Below are 21,696 nucleotides of genomic sequence, written 5' to 3' on the forward strand. Positions count from 1 at the left end.
GGTGTTCGTCTCACTCGGAATTCTGACAAACAGCTACTTCTCCTCGTCGTTAGGGGCAGAGAATTAATAAATATGGGAAAGACAATGTGGCAAATGTGATCTGGGCACTATGGCTTGAGAACCTTGACTTGCTTTTCCTGGAGTCCTGGAATGGTTTGGGTTGGGAGGGACTTTAACACTCACCTTGTTCCAGCCCTCTGCCGTGGGCAGGGAACCTTGCACTACCCCAGGCTGTTTTCTGGGAATAAGATGTGCTCCAGCTCCATGGGTACTTATGAAGGCACTTCCTCGTATCCTTCCCTTTTATCCATCAATGGAAAATTAAAGCTCCCATTTCCTGGTTGCTTCGTTGGCTGAAGCCTCCTTCAAGCACACATCCCATAATTTGGCTTATTCAGCTCCTCCTTGTGCTCGTGGTTGTCTTCCATTCACCTCCAGCATGGATTCGGGGAGAGGGGAAGGATGAATATGGATGAATGGATGAGTACAAGTGCTGGGAGTGATTTTCAGCGCTTCTCCTGTTCCGTTCGTCAGGCTCACATGGAAAACTGGCAAGCTCGGGCCCGTGGTTTGAATCACCAAGTGCACTTCATGTGCTCTTCCCCGGAGATGGGAAGCAATGGGAATTTTCCTGCTGACTTCCCTAGGAGGAGTTTTTTCATGGACAGGGTCAGGCACTGGAAGGGGCTGCCCAGGGAGGTGCTGGAGTCCCTATCCCTGGAGGTGTCCAAGGAATGCCTGGATGTGGCACCCAGTTCTGCACTGGATCAGTCACAGGTTGGACTCCATGGTCCTGGGGGCTTTTCCAACTGCAATGATCCTGGGAATAGGTGAGCACCTATTTATTTAAGCTTGCCCAGAAGAACTGTTTTTTTCCCTATTCCCCTTAGGATTTTGCTGGGATCCAATATTTGCCGGGATTGAAAAGTTGTTCCTTCCAGCATTTTGAAGTGACTTAAAAATGGTTTTCTCCATCAATTTGTAAGGATCTGGAAAACATTCTTCCCTTTTAAAAAAATTCCCTGCCATCCTTCTCACCAGTGCACGCTCTGCCTTTCCTTGGCCTACTGTTAAATATAAACATCTTTAAAAAACCAGGGATATATTCCCACACACCACATTATCCCGATCCGGCGTAAGCATCTGTGGTTGTAAGTGCACTTCATTTCACCTAATTAAGTTATTTAGTCATTTACACATTAGCGATGTACTACAGATTCCACTCTGACAGGAGCGGCGTGTAATTACACCCCGCTTTTCCCTGCTCCATTAGGGCCGGGATGAGGCCGGATAGCCCGGCCCCAAAGCCATGGGTGAAAAGAATGAGAGGTTGTTAGGGCCAAGTGGAGGGAACGGCCCCAGGGGTGCAAGCAGCACTTGGCCCCCAGTTACCTTCTCCCGGTATGGAGAGAGGGAGGGTCAGGAGGTTTTCTGAGGCGAACCAAAGGCCAATCACCGTTCCCTAATTGCTGGTGTTGGTGTCCAAGGCTGGAATTCCTGAAATTAATAAGGTTTGTGAAGGCACGACTAGATTTGTGTGGGTTTTGCTCCTGCATTTTGGTGGTTTCCTGATGGAAACCAATCTTCCAAAGGTTTGGTGTCCCTCCATCGCTTCCTTCCACCATCAGAGCTCCTCCTCAGTGGTGTTGGATTCTTCTCTGTGAGGGTGGGGAGCCCCTGGCACAGGCTGCCCAAAGCAGCTGTGGCTGCCCCTGGATCCCTGGCAGTGTCCCAGGCCAGGCTCGAGCCGTCTTGGAGCCACCTGGGACAGTGGAAGGTGCCCCTGGCATGGCAGGGGTGGCGCTGGATGGGCTTTGAGGTCCTTCCAATCCAAACCCATTCCATGATTCCACGAGTCCTACTCAAAGATGAGTTCCATTGGCTTTGCCAGAGGAAGGGTCTCATGCAGTCCTGACACGCTGAATTCCACGCGTGTACAGCGCTAGGAATTGGCTGTGACTTCCCGAAATTCCGTGGACCCGTGCCAGGCTCGCGCTCGTGCAGCTCCAGCTCCTCTTTGCTGTTGTCGCGGCACCGAGCGCGCACGATGTGCAAAGTCAGCGCTATTTAAAGTGCTCGGTTCGCAGAGGAAACACCTCTAACCTTCCAATGTGGGAATGAGATGGCAACCTACTTCTGGAGCTTCCCCAGGTTTTTCCATGAGCATGGGTTTGCTTCCATCAGGGAAGTTCTCCGGGGAGTGAAATAGTGCAGACGTTGGATGTTGTCACTTCTCTTTAAAGAGACGCCAGCGATGACATCTTAGAGCATCATACACACTTACAGTAGGAGGCATGGATTTAAGGTGTTCCCTGCTTTCATTCCTGGCCTTTTTGAAATTAAGTGGCTGGATCCTTGGGATGAAGAGGGAAATTTCCTCCTTAAGATGGAATTTCTAGATCTGTGTTAAATTATCAATTCACCCTTTCCTGGGATCAATTCCCTTTCACCTGGGATAAAATTCCAGGTCTGGGGAGCTCTGTGAGAGCTGGAGAGGAACTTTGGGCAAGGGCCTGGCATGCCAGGACAAGTGGGAATGGCTTCCTACTATCAGAGGGCAGGGCTAGATGGGATATTGGGAAGGAATTCCTGGCTGTGAGGGTGGGCAGGCCCTGGCACAGGGTGCCCAGGGAAGCTGTGGCTGCCCCTGGATCCTTGGAAGTGTCCAAGGCCAGGTTGGATGGGGCTCGGAGCCACCTGGGATAGTGGAAAGGGTCCCTGGAGTAGATCAAAAATAACTGTGGATGGATACGGAAATAATGAGAGCAGTAAGAAGGATAAAGTAGGTGCTTACTTGAGATTTTGCTGGTTTTAACTCCTATTAATGTTTATTTGAACTCGGAGCGTGAGGACCAAGTTTCCCAGTTTCCTGTCACACGAGTCGCTATCCAAAGGGAGATATCCCCGATGGAAAACCAGAGAGCCTACGTAGATCTCTTTGGTCTCACAGGCAGCCCATTAATTTGCTCAAATTAAATATTATCTTTAAATATTGCAAGGTTAAATGTCCACTGATAATGGATTTAGACGGCCATTAAGACCTAATTGCTCCCTAATGGAGTTGGCCAAAGACATTTATTTGATAGAACTTCTTGAAAAGGGACTAAAAGCACCAGGAGGGTTTTTTCCACTGGTCTTTTTTCATATCCATGTAGGAGATTAAATTCCATTTTCATTTAACACTGTGGGACCTGGTCTGGAGAATCACAGAATCCCAGAATCGCTGAGGTTGGAAAAGACCTCCAAGGTCATTGAGTCCGACCTGTGACTGATGGTCAACCAAGGAGAGATTCCAGAGGGCCTGGAACAAACTGGGAGGATGATCCCAACTGGTTTGGACCTTCTTCCTCCCCACAGCTCCCGACAGGAGGCTGGAACCAGGTGAGGGTTGGGAGTCTTCTCTCAGGAGGAAGCTACAGGACAGGAGGAAATGGCCTCAGGCTGGACATCAGGAGGAATTTCTCCATGGAAAGGGTGGTCGGCTCTGGGAGTGGGCTCCCCGGGGAGGAGCTATCCAAGGAATGACTGGAGTCTGGTCTGAGTGAGCCGGTGGGGATCCACGATCCTGAAGCTCTTTTCCAACCTAAATGACTCTGAATTGTCCTTGGCTGCAAATCCCATTCCATGGAAGTTTCCTGCTCCATTTTCAGCAATCTCGCAGGACTTTTTTATGGCAGGAAGAGGATAAATATCCATATTTTCTTGGATAGTGGCTTGTGTTTCAAGCCTGCAAGGGCCTTAATCATGAGGAGATGTTATCCTGTAAATGGGATGTTTTTCTTCTCCAGCAATGTTTAATGAGATCCTATCAAGAAAAAGACTTCCTTAAAAGAAAGGAAAATGCTGCTCTCCCTGTCACAGTTTTATATCAGCAATTAAAGCATCTCTGGGCCATGGTCCTGCTTGGCTTTTGCCTTCTCCATGCAATTCATGTCGTGGCAGCAATGAATCAGGCGGAATTTTGCTTCCCTTTCCCTGTTCTGCATCTCCTGAGAGAAAACAAGAACCAGAGTGATTCACAGGGAAACATTTGTAGGAGTTTCTGGGATTTGGAATTAATTTAGAAGATGGATTTCAGAAAGGTTGGCCTTTATCTTCTTGGTTTTCCCTAAAAATACAGCGGAGAGGGATGTGATGAGGACAACCCATCACTCCAAGGAGCACTGGTGACCCACTGAACAGCCAGTCCATGTGTTTTAATTCCTGATGCTTTCATTCCAAACCTTTGGGTGGATTCTGACTCACTTTGTAGAATCGGATCTTTTTTAAGGATAAAATCCTTGGTTTGGTAGGTTTTGTCCCTCAGGGATTAGTGAGACAAGACCGTGCTGTATGAGCAGGGCCTCCTTATTCCATGCTTCCCTGCACAAAATACTAGGATAATAAATGTGTTTCCAGTGGAAGAGTTCCTCATGCAGGAGGATGTTCTTAGTTTGGATGACAGGGAGAACCCCTTTGGTGTGTCTGGGATCACACAGTTCCACGTGGAGCCACCAAACCTGCCTGGTCACACTGAGAGACCCTTGGCTTCCCCTTGGGCTCCTTCCAGGAAGGTGCTGGAGATTTCCCTTTCCAAGGAAAGCTCTGTTGTTGATTCAGAATGCATGAAACACATTTGGAAAATTATTTATCTATTAATTAATCCTTTCCCATTCTTGCCGTGTTTGATGGCTTTACCGTATCCATGGAATGCTATTTTTGTGGTTTATGATTGGCTTGATGAGGCAAGGAAGGAAAACAAACTGGGATGGTTGAAAAATGGGGGAGAAAATCCAACCAAACCCCCAAAACCTGCAAAACGAATTGACCTCTAAACAGGGATTTTTTTCTCCAAGCAGTCATTCCAGGGGGAAATCAAGGAATAGGTTTATTTGTAAGTGCTTTTACCTCGGGGGTCAGGGCGGCCCTTTCCCTGGAGCGCTCCTTCCTTCTGCATCTTTGGCCTGATAATCTGGATGGATCTGGGGAGGTTCCCAGTGTGCAGTAGGGAAAAGCAAACCTGTGCTTTCAGTATCTGCCTTGGCTTTCCATGCCGCCGCCTGCTCTGACCTCTGCTCCACTCGCATGGAGAAGTGGGGCAGGGAGCGAATAGGAAATCCTTGTTTTCCACAAAAAATGCTGAAAACCATCATTTTGCCTTTGTTCCATTTACTTCCGAAGTTTGGGAGTCAAAAAACGGAAAGCAGGAAGCAAAATCTTCTTGTTTTTCCATCTTTGCCCAAGACGAGTCATCTTGTTTGCTTCCCTTTTTTAACCATTTCCCGGGAATCTGTGGTGGTTCTTTTTAACCATAGATCGAGGCAAAGATTCCTGAAAGAACAAGTGGGATCCCAGTAAAACAGAGCCTTTGATTTATTTATTTGGAAAATCAGCGCCGGGGTGGGCTGGGTCTGAACTCCAACCTCCTTGTGAGGGAGCAGAGCCGAAACAAAGAGGAGGATCCTTCCCCAGGAGCTTAAAGCGGGAATCTAAAGCAAGGGAGAACAGATGGATGGACAGATTGGGGAGCCCGGGAAAACAAAGAGCCGGTATTGTTGGGCAGGAATCGCTGCTCTCGGCTCATCCCGGCAGCTCCACCAAACTGGGGCTGGAATAATGGATGGCTCGGGCCGCCGGCTCTGGAACACGGGCACGCAGCGAGGCAGTGCAGGCACGAGCATTCCCGGCTGCGTTTGGAGGTGGGAGAGGCTGGAGAGCCAGCGGAGCTTTGGGGCAGAGGCGGCAGTGGAGGAAATGAGCAGAGTGTGGATGGGATCGCTGGGAACCCAAGCCATTCCATGATTCTGTGGTTTCAGTGGGAAGGCTGTGAGAAAGAATGGGAAATGCTGCTCCGAGGTGTTTTCATTTTATGCTCGGCTCCCAGTTTTTCTCAGGAAAAAGGGAGGCTGCCGTCAGTGCGGGTTTCATCCAGCAGGAGTTCTGGTGGCATTCCAGATTCTCCCCCCGGCCAAGCTGAGATCCTGGAGTGGAGCGCTGTGTTAGGTGTGCTGTGATTGCCTCTCTCCTCCCAGTCCCCATTCCCATTGAAATATCCAATGGCTCTCATCAGCCAACCTTGCCACTTCCTATGGAATCCTGCAAATGTTCCTCTGGCTCCTCTCTGCAGGGACAATGGATAAAATGAGCTGCAATAGGAGGGCTGTGTTTGAGGCTCGGGGCTTCTGCAGCTGCTGGTGCTGCTGCTGGAATGTTGAATAGCCTGGGATTCACAGCACTCACCCAATAACTCCGGATAAAACCACTCCACATGCTCCAGCACTTCTCCTTCCCACGCGATTTCCCGCCCGGGCGCTGGAGGGGTGCTGGAGAAAAGGATTTCTGTACTGGGAAGCAAACAAGGAACGGTTTGGTCACTGCGAGCAGCAGCTGTGGCGGTGGGATTGGAGCAGACTGAATCCAACAAGGAGGGCTTTATGCCTTGGGACCCTGTGGAACAGGCCTGGCCTCCCAGGGAAGCGGGAATGTGCTCCCAGCATCTCAGATGGCGAAAGGAAGCCTCAAGTTGTGGAGGTCTTGAGTGGCCTAACAGATATTTATTAATATTTCTTTCTTTGGATAGTGCGCTGCTTGTGTCAGGAATCATGGAATGGTTTGGGATGGAAGGGATTTTTAGGATCATCCCATTCCAAACCCTGCCAAGAACAGGTTGCTTGTTCCCTTGCAGGTTGCTCCAAGCCCCATCCGACCTGCCCTTGGACACTTCCAGGGCAGGACATGGCTATTCCTTTCCCCTGACTTTTTCCCTCCTCCTTCTCCACTTTGATTGATGGAAACGCTCCCTGGGAGTTGTTTCTTGCCATCCTTGAAAAAACCCTGGAAGCACGAAATGTTAGAATAGTGTTAAGTCTATTTTTGACAGGAAGGCTGGAAATGTAAACCCGAGGCCGATCTGCTGGAGGGAATGATCAAGGCAGGATTCTTAAATCCTGGGAAATTGCTAATTTATTAATTTTCTCACCTAATTTTGATTTCTGGTGCCGCCCGGCCCCAGAGCCGAGCGAATGGCTGAGAGGTGATTTGCATCTCACAGGAGTAACAAAATCAAATCCATCCCTCCTGTTCCCTGCTTTCCTCTGGAATTGAAAAGGAGGTTCTAAAGGGTTCCACTCCCAGACATACCTCAGGAAGAGCACGAGCCAGGATCTCACCAGGTTTTATTCTAAGGGAATGGGGTGTATTCTGTCAGCTCTGGGGATGGATCCTGTCTGCCTGAATCCTTTGGAATTGCTCCCAGGCACAAGCACAGGGAAGCAAGAGTGTGCAGCATCTGCTCCTGAGCACCCTGGAGCGAGGCTGGAAATGCTGGGGGGGGTTCACCTGGAGAAGGGAAGGCTCCAGGGGGAGCTCAGAGCCCCTGGCAGGGCCTAAAGGGGCTCCAGGAGAGCTGCAGAGGGACTGGGGACAAGGCCTGGAGGGACAGGACACAGGGAATGGCTTCCCAGTGCCAGAGGGCAGGGCTGGATGGGAGATTGGGAAGGAATTGTTCCCTGTGAGGGTGGGGAGGCCCTGGCACAGGACGCCCAGAGCAGCTGTGGCTGCCCCTGGATCCCTGGAATGCAAAGGTGACATTCCCTCAGTCCTTCCTGTGGCTGCCTCCGGCTGTGCTGGCAGCAGCAGCAGGATGAGGTCAGGCGAGGTGACATCGCTGTCCCCATGCTGCTGGGTCAGGGAGGTCACACTGAGCTCCCTGTTCCTGGGCCTCGCTCCGGAGCTTCGTGGTGACAGAATCCACAGTCCTTGGCACAGGCGGGCCTGTCTTGTACCCAGCTCCCTTTCCATTCCAATCCTGCTTTTACTCCTGCGGGAATGTCAGACTTGTTGGAGATGTTCCAAACTTAAACAGATGTGAATAAGAGCCTGGAATAGGAATGTGGTTTTGGTTTTTCTCTCTTTTTTCTGTTTGGGAACACGCACCTAAGTGCACCTTGCTCTCTGTGTGCAAGAGCTGATTGAATCGAGCTTTCATTCTGGGCTGGCTCCATCCTGCTCCAGTCCTGGGGAAGATCCCGTTCTCGGTGCAGGATCCGCCTCTATCAGCCGCATTTCCACAGGCGTTGGGGGCTGGATCTGCAGACAGGGATCTAATAGGATTTTGGGAAGCACAGAGCTCATTTGTTGTGGATGTGTTGGATGGTGTTTGGAGTACTCTGGGCTAGTGGAAGGTGTCCCTGTCCATGGCAGGGGTGGCACTGGATGGGCTTTTAGGTCCCTTCCGACCCAAAGCATCTGAGGATTCTGCGATCACTGGGAGTCGGGTATCCAGGCATTCGTGGAAATGCTGCTAAACACCAACCTGCCCCTTTAAATCCCTCTTAGAGGTCTGGCTTTAACCCTGAAGTCCAGGGAAAAAACAACAAATGAAATCAGTGGCAAAAGTGACCGAAAGCAGGCGAGGGGAGCCGAAAACTCGGCTCGCTCGGATTTGATTCATCCCTGAAACAAGCTGGAGACTTGTGAATTTTCCCAAAGTGCCATGGCAACATCCAGCTCTGTTTTGCAGCTTAGGAAATGTATTTTTGGAACTCCTGACTCACCCCCTTGAATATTTCTGCTGGACTAGGAGAATGTGTTTCCTTTTGCTTTCGTGCCACGATTCAGCAGGAAGAGAGGAGCAGCTCCCTCCTGGTTTGCATCATGTGCTGACTGGGAGTGCTGGGAGCGCTGGGATGGGCTCCCTGTGGGGATGGAGCTCCGAGCTGTGGTCTCCAAGCTGGAGAGTGGGTAGCCAAGGCTGGAAGTGAGGGATAGCCAAGGGTGGAATAAACACAAGCACCTTGTATTTGAGGCAGAGCAAGGTACCAGGTTTTCCAGCACTCTTAGAGAATCACGGAACGGTTTGGGTCAGAAGGGATTTTAAGAATCATCTTATTCCATGGGCAGGGACACTTTCCACTAGGCCAGGTTGCTCCAAGCCCCGTCCAGTGTGAGCGTGGAGGTGCTCCGAGGGCTGGAGCCCCTCTGCTCTGGGAGAGCTGGGGGATCCATACCAGAGAAACAGCCAAGGAAATTGAGGGAATGCAGGGAATGCAGCAGCAGGGAAAATTACTAGTGAAAACTGGCCCGCTCCATAGTTTTTGTCTGCTATATGTGAATTCTGACCAGAATTCAAATTCCTCTTCTCCCAGTGCTCCTGGTAAATGCAGTCAGGAGTATCTCAGTAGTAAACACTGAGTACTTCAACTGCCTTTTTGCCTTGCTTATTTTCCCTGCAAAGTCTTCCCTCTTTGTCGAAATTCAGGGAAGAAAAACATCTTCGGGAAGGCTCAATTTTGATTCAGAAGGAGACACTGAGCACAGCCAACAGCATTTTATAGCTCCTTCCACTTTAATTTGGGAAGCAGCCTATTTAAATATGCTAATGGTATGCACAGCCATTGGAACAGAATCCAGGCTATAAACTTCCCACTGAGAGCAGGAAAGCTGCGGCTGCCTCCCGACGTGTTTGCCAACTCCTTTATTAGGAGTTTGCTATCAAATCCTCCTGGACAAAGGTCACAGGAAAAGGAGCTGGAGGTAGCAAGTGGGGTTATTTCCGACATCCCAGGTTATTTGCTGGATTTGTAGCTGGATTCCCTGGCTTTGTGGAGTCGTGGCATAGTTTGGGTTGGAAGGGATTCCATGGACAAGGACACCTTCTCCTATCCCAGGTTGCTCCAAGCCCCGTCCAGCCTGACCTTGGGCACTGCCAGGGATGGGGCAGCCATGGCCTCTCCAGACAACAAGTAAGCCTGACCTGGACTGAGCTTAGAACTGAGCTCAACCTTTCCTTCCCAGCCCGGTTTTTCAGTCATTCCTGTGCCCAAGTCCCGCTCCAGTGAGTGGCATCCTCTCCCTAGCAAGGAGAGCCCTGTGATGTAGTTCCTGTCACTCCAGAGGAACTCCGGTAATTCCGGATTAGAGGAGTTATTATCACAGATAGGGGCTTAATGCCGGATCAGACGGAGGCTGGGAAGAGTTTTCCTTTCTACAAGGGAGACGCTCCCTAATTAATGAACTCCAAGGAAATCTATGGAATGCCAAGAGGGCCAAAAGGATCAATATTTGCACTCTGATCAATTTGCTCAAAAGTTGTCTTTATTTTCCCAGCACTTTATAGACAAATCTGTCATGAGCTGCCAAAGTGAGGAGTGTGCCCAGATTTGGCACCCAATTATTTTCCAGGGGTAATTAACAGGGAATTGGAGCTCCCTGGAAGCTGTGGTGGATCCCGGCACCGCCGTACTCCGGATTTGATATAATTTTATCTCCCTGGAAGTCGGAATGAATCTGTTATTTCCATCCACATGTAGTAAACCCTGAGTGGGATCCTTGGAGTAAATCCCTGTCCCAGGAACACAACTGTGGTCAAATCCCCAGTCCACTGCTGGAGCCCTTAATTCTCCTGTGGTCCAAACACTGTGGATTTCCCTGGACTTGTTTTCAAGGGTGCCCAGGAGTGTTGTGGTTGGGTTTATTTTTTGTTGTGGGGTGGAATTTCTGAGAATTGGAGCTGTTGTTAGCATGGACATGCAGGGAGGGAAGTCTGGGAAGGACTTCTGGGAATGGCAGTGAGGATGTAGAGAAGATTGCCCAGAGAAGCTGTGGATACCCCATCCCTGGAAGTGTTCCAGGCCAGGCTGGATGGGCTTGGAGGGATGTGGGGTAGGGGAAGGTGTCCCTGCCCATGGCACAGGGATAGACTGGCATGGGCTGTCAGGCCCCTTCCAGCCCAGACCATTCCACGATTCCAGGTATTCCTGTGTATCCCACGCTCCTGGCCAGCTTGGGTTTCTGGGAAGGAAGGTGCTTTGCTCTCAGGAGTAAGTCCTGAGGCTGCCAGGGGTTTTCACACCCACAGCTCTGGATTTACTTCCATGAGGAATGACGACAGGGTACCTGGCTAAATCTCCTTCCATGAGCCTAGCCTGCAGTTTGTGTTCCTGATGGTAAGGTGAGAGAACAGGAAATCCCCCAGGAACGTGGCAAATGCAATCCTGGCTCCCGAGGAAGAGTCGGGGATGCAAAGAGGAGACTTTTTACTTAAACCTGGAGAGAAAGTTGGGACCCGCTTTGGAAGCAGAGCAGTTAGGAATGGTTGGGGAAGAGACAGTGATTATTGGACTTTGTGACAGGAAGTCATTGAGAATTTCCTGAAAGGAGTCAAAGCCGAGTGGATTTGCATTGTGCTCCGAGGTTTGGGACTGCTGAGATATTTATAGGAAAAATCCAGGAGGTTGTGTGTGGTTTCCATTATCCAGATTTCCCATAAAAAATAAATACACAGTGAACTCGGAGCTGCCTTTGCTGCTTCTGCAGCAAAACTGTCACCCTGGATTGGGCTGGGCTTAAATTTGGGCCGAGTCGTTGATTTACTTCACCCAATTCCTGTTTTTTACAGAATATGAAGTAGGGAAGACCTGCAGAAACTGTGCATTGCTAGAATTTAGGAAAGGGTGTCTGAAGAGGCCCTGCCCGGTTTGGGGCAGAGCACTTGGCCCCACAGCCAGTGATGGAGCTGGGGATGGGAGCTGGCTGGGCTCTCGTATCCCGAATTTCAGCCAGCTCCAGCGTGATCCCTGTGTTCCAAACGGAGAGGTGGAGATGCCTGCATGATTTAGGGGCTTAAATGCTCTGTTGACACTGGGAATGGGAGCCTGGAATGCCTCAGGTCGGATCCAGCGCAGCCAGGGATTTATGATGTGGTTGTAGACAAGCCATTTAGCATGAAGACGTTGACATTTCTGAGGATGCCTAATTCCACGAGGAAATGCTGAAATACGGAGTTTGGGGAGCGATTGAGCAAGCGGCTCCACATTGTTTTGATTCCCTTCTCTTGGGAGAATTGGGGCTGATTCTGATTTTATTTACACAGGAATTAATTAAGAGCGGCTTCACAAAGATTATTCCTTACATTTGGGATGGGGCTTGGAGTGGGCAGGTCATAATTCCCCGAAATTTAGGGGTCAGCTGATCCTATCAATTTAGTTTTCCAGTAAATTTGGGGTTTTTTTATCCAAATCCTTCAAGTTTTGTCCCGGTATGTTTTAACAATTAATCTAAAACATATTAATTCTTGTTAATGCTCCTCTCTACACAATGGCTTTTGTTTGGCTCCCAGTTCTGCTGTGTGGGAACTTCCTTCCAAGCTCCTATTCCCAGCTTGGATTCAGCTGGAGCTGGAAAACCTCGCGTCGCCTTCAGGGACTTGGAGTTTGTTTTCCCATCCCAGAGGAATTCCTCTGGTGCTGCACGTCCCGAGCTTCTGAAGCTGCTGAGGGCAGGAACCAGCTCGTGTCTGAGCACCCCAAAGGTGCTCTTACGGATTGAGCATGGATGGATCCAAATTATTACGGCATGAAATTCCAGAGGCCGGGCTGGATGGGGCTTGGAGCAGCCTGGGACAGTGAGAGGTGTCCCTGCCCATGGCAGGGTGGAGTGGAATGAGTTGAAGGTCCTTCCACTCCAAACCGTTCCAGGATGCGATGAAATCCCAAGCCCACCTCGGAGCTCTGTTGCTGCGTTGTCCTTTCCAGCTGATCCCAGTGTGCACAAAGGCCTGGCCGGGGTTTTGTCAGGATTGATCCGTGCTCGCACGCACAACAGGATATTCCGAATGCCGGGCAGCGCGCAGCGGAGAGGAAGGAAGTTCCCAAAGCCTCGGAAATGAGGCATGTCCTGCTGTTATTGTGCTCGGAGCCCTGGTCCCAAGGGACACAACAAGCCCATCCTGGGGCCTCGGCCTGGCACAGCAGGGCTTGACTCCGGTTTTATTCGGGTTGGGTTTGGGATTGTTCCAGTCGGGTTTGTAAACACTGCTCGGATTCCATCTGCAGCACCAGGAGGAAAACATGGCAAAGTCAGGGAATTCTGCTTTATGCAGTTTGGATGGGATCATGGAATGGTTTGGGACGGGGCGATCTTAAAGCTCAGCTTTAAGAGCCATGGGCAGGGGCAGCTCCCGCTATCCCAGGTTGCTCCAAGTCCTGTCCAGCCTGGCCTTGGACACTTCAGGGATCTGGAGTTCAAACACCTTGCCGTGGGATATCTCCAGCACCTGGGGTAACAGGGTCGTCTCCTTCCCAGGAAAGTGGGAGGGGAAGGGAACAGCCACCTCCTGCACACGCCAGCGGGGTCCCTGCCTTACAGAAACTGAGATTGAGGTCACCTCAGGTACATCCCGCAGCCAGGGATCCCTCAGTCTGGGAACAGTGAGTCAGCTCTTCCCATTCCCAACGCTGGTTTGCGTTTCCTTGCCGTGCTTTTTTATTCTGGTAGCTGAAGGGATTCCAGGATTAAACACTCCTTCATGGCAGTGAAATAAAGTCGACTTTAAAGATCCATATCCTAAATAGAAGGCTTCCCGTTGGCACGGTGATGGATCTCTCCAGCAGGTTTTAAAGCCACTGGATTAGCACTGGTGCTAAAGAATAGCCTGGGAAAAAGAAAAGGGGAGGTTAAAGGGTATCCGAAGTCTCTCGCTCATGTTTATAGCACAGTTTTATGACTGAAGGTAAGACAGATCGCTGGGCATTCCTCCAAATCCCTGGCAGTTCTCCCTTTGCAAGGCACTAATATTGGGATTAGCAGGGTGTTTGAAAGCCGTTACCTTTCCTCACCTTCCTAATTGCTGGTTCTTCCGGGAGAGCACGGGAAACTCCGGGCTCATAAAGGAGCCTCCTTATGCAGCGTGTGCAGAGCTGGATTTTGGTGTCTGGTGGATTTATTGGAAGCTTTGTGTGCACAGTTTTTAGGGGCTGGATATAAATTTAGAGGATCTTTGGTTATTTAATCATGTTTAGGGTCGCAGGTAGTGCCTGAAGGGGCTCCAGGAGAGCTGCAGAGGGACTTAGGACAAGGCATTGAGGGACAGGACACAGGGAATGGCTTCCCAGTGCCAGAGGGCAGGGCTGGATGGGAGATTGGGAAGGAATGCCTGGCTGGGAGGGTGGGGAGGCTTCCTGTTCCCAGCTGTTTTCCTGGGCTGAGCTGGGGTTCAGCCGAAGAGGAGGCTGCTTCTAAGGGGTTTTAATCTGCCAAGTGTTCCCTGGGTTTCTTTTGCTCTGGTCAGATTTGCTCCCTTCAGGTCATTGCCAACCCATTCTGCCCTTTGCCGTGGGTTAGAGTTGCTCCTCCGAGGAACAAACGGGGCGTGATAAAAAAAGCCTTTCAGGAAGCACAAAGAAACCACAATTTATTGTGGGGTTTGATTTTTAGAGGCAAGCCCTGAATAAATTAAGTGGAGGGCCAGAGATTTGTAGTACTTCAGCATTAACACTGAGATTCCTGCGTTGCACTGTAGGGTCCTGGAATGATTTGGGTGAGAAGGACCCTAAGGATCATCCCATTGCACCCCTCCAGGGACACTTCCACTAGCCCAGCTTGCTCCACACCCTCTCCAACACTTCCAGGGATGGAGAGTCCACAGCTTTAGTTGCACATGTGAATAAAAACTGGTCTTAGATTTCTGGCCTAGATTAAAACTGCTTTATTTGGGGATAGAAGTGACTAAAGACTGGAATAAAATAGCAGTGGGGATAGAAAAAACCCCTTCCAGCTGCTCCCATGCTGTTCGTCCCTTTTCATTAAACCCATCTCTCTTTGTTTACTCGCTTCTAAACACTGATAATTAAAATAAATTGGGCCTCTCCACGGCTCCAGCTCCGTACGTGGACTTGTGGAAATCCCCTCAAATGCTGCCAACGCCTTGGTGGGAGAGGGACCTGCCCTTGCCACAGGGATGCCTGGAGGGACAGGACACAGGGAATGGCTTCCCAGTGCCAGAGGGCAGGGCTGGATGGGAGATTGGGAAGGAATTGTTCCCTGTGAGGGTGGGCAGGCCCTGGCACAGGGTGCCCAGAGCAGCTGGGGCTGCCCCTGGATCCCTGGCAGTGCCCAAGGCCAGGCTGGACATTGGGGCTTGGAGCAGCCTGGGACAGTGGAAGGTGTCCCTGCCCATGGCAGGGGCTGGGATGAGAGAATCCTTAAGATCCTTTCCAATCCAAACTGTTCAGGATTTTATTGAGGGAAACTGAGTAATGGATTTAAGCTCTTGCCCAGGTTAGGATTGGTGTGGTGGCCTTGTCCACCCCCAGTGCTGCCTCTGCATGTTCCTGGCCATCCTGATGCTTTTCATGGTGGAAATCTGCCCTCTCCTTTTCCAGCTGGACAGGGAGGGAGTGGAGATCCAGGCCAGAGTCCCTGAAGTGCCCCGAAAGCGAAAGCAGGAGGGGGCAGAGCCCCTCGTTCCTTGGAATGGGAAAGCTTTCCCTGCCATATGTTTTGAATGGAGCTGCTGTCCCAAATGCCAAGACGTGTTGAAGGATAGCTGGGTGTTTGGGGATGAGTGTCCCATATTTACAGCTCTCCAAGTTGCATTGTTGTTGAAAGTCTGCTGTGGGCTGTAAATATGTTCTGGAGCTCGGTAAAAATATCCCAATTACCATATTCCGAAGGACAACAATTGCCATGCTTGGATGCCTTCGGAAGCAGCCCAGGCTGTAAACAGGATGTGCTGGGCCCCGGTCGCCCGCGTTCTGCCTCCGTGGCCGTCACAGGGAGCTCAGCAGCTTCCACAGAAATCCTTCGATCCTCTGGATCCACACTTTGGGAAGCTCTTCGGAGCTGCCCTCAGAGCTTTGGGGTGGGGCCAGGGCTGGGTTTGCTCAGCAGAGGGGAGGAAGGTTGGGAGCTCCCCCCAGGCTCTGCAGGAAAGCCCCTCTGATTCAGAATGCACCCCTCGGGGGCAGAGGGCGGCTGAAGAGGAACTGTCTCCAGACGGGTGGGTGGAAAGTTTCCACCCCTTGAGCTCGGGCTTGCTTTGCACTGTCGGGGTGAGTGACAGGGACAAATATTCCAGCGGGGTCCTACAGCACATTCTGGGAGATGTGGCTGAGTTTATCCTTCCTTGGTGCAGGGATGTCATTTATTCCTTTCAGAAGACACTCCTAAGGATAATTTAGTTCTTAATGACCCATTGGTTGAAAAAGTACAGAATGTGCTCCAAACATCTTGGAGAAAGCCAGGGCCTTTTCCCAGCTGGAATTCCAGCGGCGTTCTCTGATTTAGGATGATGATTTGGGGGATGATCTAAAGCCAGTGGGTTTCCAGTAAGGTGCCCAAACTTGTCCTTAGTGTAGGCATGGGCCTCGTGTCCAGCCAGGAGGGTGAGACACAGAAGCATTTCCATCTTCCCCTTCCAGGTGGTTCCTTAGGATGTTCAGTTTTAATGAGTTCCCTCAGCAAGGAATTGCTGCCTTCTCAGGAACAGGCTGGAGCTCTGGAAGTTTCTCCGGAGCATATGGGCAGGTTGAAAGGGAGCAGATGCTGCAGGGGCAAAGGGCAGAGCTCAGAGGTAGGAGATGAAGAAGCCTTGAAGGGCCCCTCGCTCCGTGAGTTTTCTGCACAAAATCAAGTGCCGGCATTACGGAAACCATCCCTGGCAGAGGCTTCAAGGGCTGCAGTCGTGGCTCAGCTGTTCTCCGGAGAGGGGAAGTTTTCCTCAAGTGCCAGGGAGTTTCTCAGGCTTCCATTATGAGTGAGTGCAGTGGAGTTGTGGAGTTATGAGTCCACGGAAAAGGCCCCAGAGTCTGGATCTGGGGAAGCTGGACCCAGGGAAGGGCAGGGAGCAGCTGTGCAGGTGTTGAAGCCGGAAGAGGTTTTGTGGCTACATTTGGATCTAACCTTGGACCAGGCTGTGGACGTCCTTGCATCCCTGGAGGTGTCCAAGGCCAGGCTGGCCAGCGCTCGGATAACCTGCTCTGGTGGGAGGTGTGCCATGGCAAGGGGTGGGGTGGGATGATCCCGAAGATCCCTGCCAACCCAAACCATTCTGGGGTTGATGGTTCTGTTTGGTATTCGCTGTTAGCCTGTAAGAAGAGCAGAAGCCCTCGAGGAAAGGAGTGAAATCCCAATGAACTCCTGAGGCTAGGAGGTTCCCTTGGTGATTCCTTAGGGAAGGAGTGGGTGGCAGAGGCACCGTGTCCCTGTTGGTGGCTGGGTGCCCGGGACAGCTCCTCCCCAGGGAGCGCAGCTCTGGCCAGCCCTACCTGCGGCCAGCTCCGTGTGTATCCCGAGGAAAGGAATCCTTTTCTCCCGGCTCTGACGGGTGGGAGCGCTTTGTGTATCCCACGGTGATGAATTAATCCGTGTTCCCCGTGCTCGCGCGGAGCGGGATGAATTCATTTGGCATTCATGGGCATGTCAGGCTTTTTTTATCCTCGTTTCAGCTTTTCTATTACAAAGCACAATTAGCTGGGAGACACTTGGAGCGTTCCTCATCCCAGTCAGATGTCACCCGCACCCGCTCCCAGGGCTGCGTGTTCCCATTCCAGTCTTCGGTTCCTTTTCTGGAGAAGGCTGGGGGGCAGCAGGGAATTCTCACTTAGTACAGCACTGGGTTTAGAGGTGGCCATTCCCCTTCTCCTTCCCTCTTCCTTCCCTCTTCCTCCTCTCCATGCCTGATCCAACTCTGAGGGTGTAAGTTGCTTTTCCATGGGTATCCATAAATCTCTGCGGCTTCGCAGGAGCAGCTCCAAAGGGTGGGATTCATTCCCTCAGAGATTCAGGGAAGCCTGAAGAGCTTTAGGGAAACTTTGGGGGAGAAGAATAGGGATTCTTTTGTTGCTGTTGGAAAAGCCCTCTGAGACCATGGAGGGGCACCAGCACTGCCCCGTGTCCCCAAGTGCCACATCCACATGGATTTAAATCCCTCCAGGAATGGGGGCTCCACCCCTGCCGGGGCTGGATAGCCCTTTCCATAAGGAAATGTTCCCTCATATCCAGCCTGACTCTCCCCTGGCACAGCTCAAAGCCCTTCCCTCTCAACCTGTCCCTGTTTGCTGGGGGCAGAGCCCAGTCCCCAGCTGGTTCCGCTGTCCTCTCAGGGAGTTGTGGAGAGCGAGGGAACAAACAGGAGAGAGGAATATGGCATTATTCCAAGTTGGAATTCTGTGGTAAAATGATTTTCTCTTCCACATCCCAGGAGTGTTTTGTTTGTAGCATCACCCCAGTGTTTTGTAGCATCTCCCAGAACATTCCGGCTGCCTTCTGATGTTCCTTGGAAAGCTCCTGTTTTCATAGGCTCCCCAAATGACAGAAATTTGGGAATTTATTTATGCTGAAGCTTGGTGCAGATTTCTCCCAGCGAGGGAACAAAACAAGGCTAAAATAAGAAAGTCCTCTTTGACTCCTGGGGTCAGGAGCCCTCCCAGGGCATCCCAGTGTTCCACACCAGCAATCACCGGATGCTTCAGGCTGGAAGGGTTTCTAGGGAGCAGGCACAGCTCCCACTATTCCAGGTTGCTCCAAGCCCATCCAGCGTGGCCTCGGACACTTCCAGGAGCAGCCCCAGCCTCATGCAGAGAGCCAGGAGGTGCCCTCTGGCCTTGGGAAGAGCGGATTAAAGGCTGGGATGAGGGCATGGAGCAGAGCTGGGAGAGCTGCGTCCGTGCACACAAAGTCTATGTCCTGGAAAATAGCTGTGTTTGGCTCCTGGGACAATGTGGGGAATTATGAGCTCACCCCCCGGCAGCACAATGGAATTCTTTGTTGGGAATATGACATTGGGAACAGTTCAGGTTTGTTTACGCTGCTGGTGTTGCAGAGTGGTGTCTCCAACTCTCCATGGATATTTGTGGAAGCTTTGGAAATTCAGGCAGAAAATGAAATGCCTGTTTGATTCCAGAAATGAATTTTCCAAGTATTGGAGGCCTTCATCCCGTCCTTCTTCCACATCACCTCCCTGCCTGTTGTTTTGGGCTTTTCTTCTCATGTCCTGATGATATTTAGAGCAAAACCTTCAAAAAAAGATGGGATCAATGGATGTGCATTTTAAATTTTCCAGTCCTTTAGCTTATCAAATATCCAGGTTTCTTCTTCCCTTGATCTTCCTCTTTAATCCTTCTTCTGTATTTTGTTGAGCTCGGTTTTTTCATGTAGTTTTTCAGCCTAATACTCGGATAAATCCAAGCTCTTTTGAAGAGCAAAACAGCAGGAAAGGTCTCAATCCACCAACCAGGCGTGTTGAAGTTAATTGGGATTAGCAGGCCCGGTGTAAGGTGTTTTGGGAAGCAGCAATCCCAAAGTGGCTGTTTATCATGTTGGAATATGATCATCATCGGCAGTCCCGGATGTCCCCCCACCCTCCCTGGTTTGGACACAATTCCTGCAAATCCCATGGCCTTTCTTAGGCTCACCTTGTTCCAGGTTGCCCACAGAAGCTGTGGCTGCCCCGTTCCAGGTTGGGTGGGGCTTGGAGTGGCCTGGCAGAGTGGAAAGTATGGAATGGGATGATCCTTAGGTCCCTCCTAATGATTGGCTGATCCTGTAAATCCCACTTGATTTATCACATATTTCCTGAGGAGAATTCCCAAACCTGCCCATGACAATTGCTGATGGGAATATCCCAGTGCCTAAATTTCCAGGAGCTGGTGGCGGAAGCGTTGGAGTTTGTTGGGATAAATCCAGGTCCGAGAGTAAGGCACCAGGGAATTTTTGCCTTGACTTTGGTGTCATTGGGGTTTCACTGCCTTAAAGTAATCCAGCCCTGGAGAGGCCGTAAGAAATTCCTGGAATGAGGCTTAGGAGCTTCCAAACCTTCCGGGTCACATCCATTTCCATGGGTAGGGAACCTTCCACCAAACCAGGGGCTCTGGAAGGTCTCTCCCGACCTTGACAGCGATTCCATGACCTTGTGAAGTTCTCAGTATCCCAGCTGAAAATTTAGGAGGTTGCAAAACTCCCGCTTTTTCCTCCAGCTGGAGCTTGCTTTGTTCTGGATCTATGTTTCCACCTTCTTTCCCTCTGGAGCTCAGCTAAAGTCGGAGTGGTCGGAAACAACAACTCCATGTTGGGCTCCGATGGAGGAATTAGATAATCCGGGTTCCTGAAGGGGGCTGGATCTTGGGGCTTTTCTCGGGAAGCATTAAAGCTGGAGCCGCCTTCTCTGCCGATCCCCAAAGATTGTTTTAATGAGAACTAAAGGGCCTTTTTCCAATTACCAGGGAATAACTGGATTAAGTTCCTGGGTTATGTCAACCTGCTTGGATTTGATTAGGGAGAAAGAAATGGATTTATCCGTCAGGCTTACTTCATTAAGGCTCCTCATTGATGCTTCGCAGAGGGTCGGGAGCAGTTGGCACTTTTCGGGTGGAATACCAGGAAAATTGGGAGGCGGCTGGGATGCAACTCCAGCGCAAGTCGCGGCTCGTCCCTTTCTGCAGGAGGGCAGGGATCCGTGGGCTACTGGGAGGGAATCCCTCCCTCTGAGGGTGGTGCCACTGGCACAGCTTCCCAGAGAAGCTGTGGCTGCCCCATTCCTGGCCATGTTCCCGCTTGGAGCACCCGGCTCTGGTGGAAGGTGTCCCTGCCCATGCTGGCAGTGCGCTTGGATAATCCCTGAAATCCCGTCCAGCCCCACCCACTCCATGAGTCTGTGATTTCTTTCCTTGGAGTGTCACTGAAAACGGACACTAGGGTCGTGTTCCCGAGGGCTGAGCCCTCCTGCTCCCTGCCGGATTTTGGGAGCCCTGCTCCGGCCTGGGACGCTGCCCATCGGAATCAATGGGGTAATATCCCGTGATTTGGAGCAGGAGACGGATCGGGGCTCCCCAGAGTTAATTGCCTGTTACATAACACAACTGATTTTTAAAAATCTGCCTAATTAACCTAATGGAATGGTTGATCGGATCTGTCAGGTAAATGATCCACAGTTTCTTTCCCTTTTTTTTTTTCCTGGAGCTTAATTAAATATTTACCTCCGAGTGTCTCGTGCTATTAACGTGTTCATCTGTTATGGAGAGAATAGAATTCCTAATTGGGGGAAAGAATTAAACTCCGCAAATGTGTCGGGTTTGGAATCTTGGAAATCGCCCGGATTCAGTGGCAGCACCCAGATTTTCAGTGCTCATGACCTGCTCGGTTCCTCCAGCTGGAATTCCCACTGATCCTCACACCTGGATGGGTTTACCATGGCCAAAGCGTGGGTTTAAGCAGTGTGGCCCAGTCCATCAGTGTTTGCCCAGGGAAGCGTTCCAGGCCAGGTGGGGCAGGGCTTGGAGCAACCTGGGATAGCGGAAGGCATCCCTGTGGCAGGGGATGGAAGTGCTTGGTCCTTAAAATCCCTTCCATCCCCCAGCGTTCAGTGGGAAGCAGAGACGGAGTATTGGGAATGGCAGTTCCCAATTCCCTGTTGTAGGCAGGGATGTGGCCCAGCCCTCCTGCATTCCTTGGGTGATGCTGGCGGGTAAAACACACATCCTGTACTTTCCCTTCCGCCTTCGTGCTCTCTGAAGTGTTTGTCGATCCCTGTTTTCTGCTGGAGACTTGGGAAGGATGGGAGCTGTTTCACTGAAGTCACTTTGGAGCCAGGAAGGAATTTCGCTGCTCAGACCTCAGCATTCCTGAGGGTCCGGCTCCTTCCCGCCGTGAATTTCAATGAGTTCATTTAAGCCGGGGGTCAGGAGCCACTTCCTGGCCTCGGCTCCTCGTGCCTGGCTCTTAATTAAAGGCACCGGGAGATTAATTTGAAGCGTTAATTTCCCAGTGCCCTCACAAAAGGCGGGAATGATTTCCACCAAGCCTAAAGAACTTTTTTGTCCCCAGATGTAGAAGACAGAACTAGCTCAGGGTCCTGGGGGAATGCAGGACATCCGAGTCCATCCCGGGTAAGTAGAATCTAATCTTTATCCCCCAGCCACGCTTCCTGCAGATGGAAACGTG

The 21,696-nt window shown here is 51.0% G+C and overlaps 1 protein-coding gene across 13 annotated transcripts in view; it reads left to right on the forward strand.

The window, feature by feature from the left end:
* TCF4 (transcription factor 4) overlaps window positions 1-21,696 on the forward strand; it is a 142,727-nt gene that overhangs the window by 17,559 nt on the left and 103,472 nt on the right. For 11 of the 13 annotated variants that reach the window (XM_032096019.1, XM_032096026.1, XM_032096020.1 and 8 more), the window contains one exon: window positions 21,580-21,641. The exons of the other annotated variants lie outside the window; for them this stretch is intronic. In XM_032096019.1, the coding sequence (XP_031951910.1) occupies window positions 21,580-21,641 (62 nt within the window). The remainder of the gene's footprint in view (window positions 1-21,579; window positions 21,642-21,696) is intronic. 13 annotated transcript variants of the gene reach the window in all.

This window comes from Corvus moneduloides, chromosome Z (genome assembly GCF_009650955.1).
Source record: "Corvus moneduloides isolate bCorMon1 chromosome Z, bCorMon1.pri, whole genome shotgun sequence".
NCBI classification, from domain to species: Eukaryota; Metazoa; Chordata; class Aves; order Passeriformes; family Corvidae; genus Corvus; species Corvus moneduloides.